At 43.8% G+C, this 962-nt stretch overlaps 1 protein-coding gene across 1 annotated transcript; it reads left to right on the top strand.

Moving 5' to 3' along the window:
- Positions 1 to 619: 619 nt before the first annotated feature.
- On the top strand, positions 620 to 919 carry EMH_0100590 (uncharacterized protein; the record flags this gene model as incomplete). Its single annotated transcript, XM_038022191.1, has 1 exon — positions 620 to 919. One exon carries the CDS (start codon positions 620 to 622, stop codon positions 917 to 919), a length of 300 nt encoding a protein of 99 aa, XP_037878045.1.
- Between the last annotated feature and the right edge of the window lie 43 nt (positions 920 to 962).

The following is a 962-nucleotide window of genomic DNA, read 5'->3' as shown; positions in this document are numbered from 1 at the left end:
ATTCACCCTTGAGAGCAGCAGCAGCAGCAGCTGCTGCTGCAGCAGCAGCAGCAACAGCAGCAGCAGCAGTCAAAGCAGCAGCAGCAAGATTATCAGCAGCAGCAGCAGCCACAGCAGCAGCAGCATCCCCATCATCATCACCACCACCAGCAACAGCAGCAGCAGCATCATCATCAGCATCAGCAGCACCAGCAACAGCAACAGCAGCAGCATCATCAGCAGCAGCACCAACAGAAGCAGCAGCAGCAACAGCAGCAACAGCAGCAACAGCAGCAGCAGCAGCAGCAGTGTTTGTTTACGGCTCGAACAAGTTGTGTGGTGAGTATATGTTTGGTGGTAAGATGCCGGAATACAGCGGGTGTATTAATAAGAGAATAATTTATATTTATATTTTTATTTATATTTATATATTTATTTATATTTATATTTTTATTTATATTTATATTTTTATAGTTGTAGTATCGAGGAAGAAGCAGAGAAAAAAGAAAGTAAAAACAAGTTTCATTCTCGTAATTACATTCCGCTAATAACTCTTTTTTTATTTCTCCGCATAGTTTATCGATAAACAAAGAAGGAGAGGAGACAGACAAAGAAGGAGAAGGAGACAGAGAAGAGACAGATGGAGAGGAGACAGATGGAGACAGAGAGACAGATGGAGAGGAGACAGAAAGAGGAGAGGAGACAGAAGGAGAAGAGGAGGAGACAGATGGAGAAGAGGAGACAGAAGAAGGAGAAGAGACAGAAGGAGAAGAGGAGACAGATGGAGACAGAGAAGAAGAAGAAAGAGAAGAAGGAGACAGAGAAGAAGAGGAGACAGAAGGAGAGGAGACAGAAGGAGAGGAGACAGAAGAAGAAGAAGAAGGAGACAGAAAGCCAAGGAGGCGGAGCACTAATAACAAATTATTTATATCTGATATGATAGAAGCAGATACACCTGAATCGCAGCAACAGCAGCAGCAGCA

This window comes from Eimeria mitis, genomic scaffold (genome assembly GCF_000499745.2).
Source record: "Eimeria mitis Houghton genomic scaffold, Emh_scaff11689, whole genome shotgun sequence".
Classification (NCBI taxonomy): domain Eukaryota; phylum Apicomplexa; class Conoidasida; order Eucoccidiorida; family Eimeriidae; genus Eimeria; species Eimeria mitis.
The sequence above is the reverse complement of the archived record's forward strand: the minus strand, read 5'-3'. Positions and strand labels throughout refer to the sequence as shown.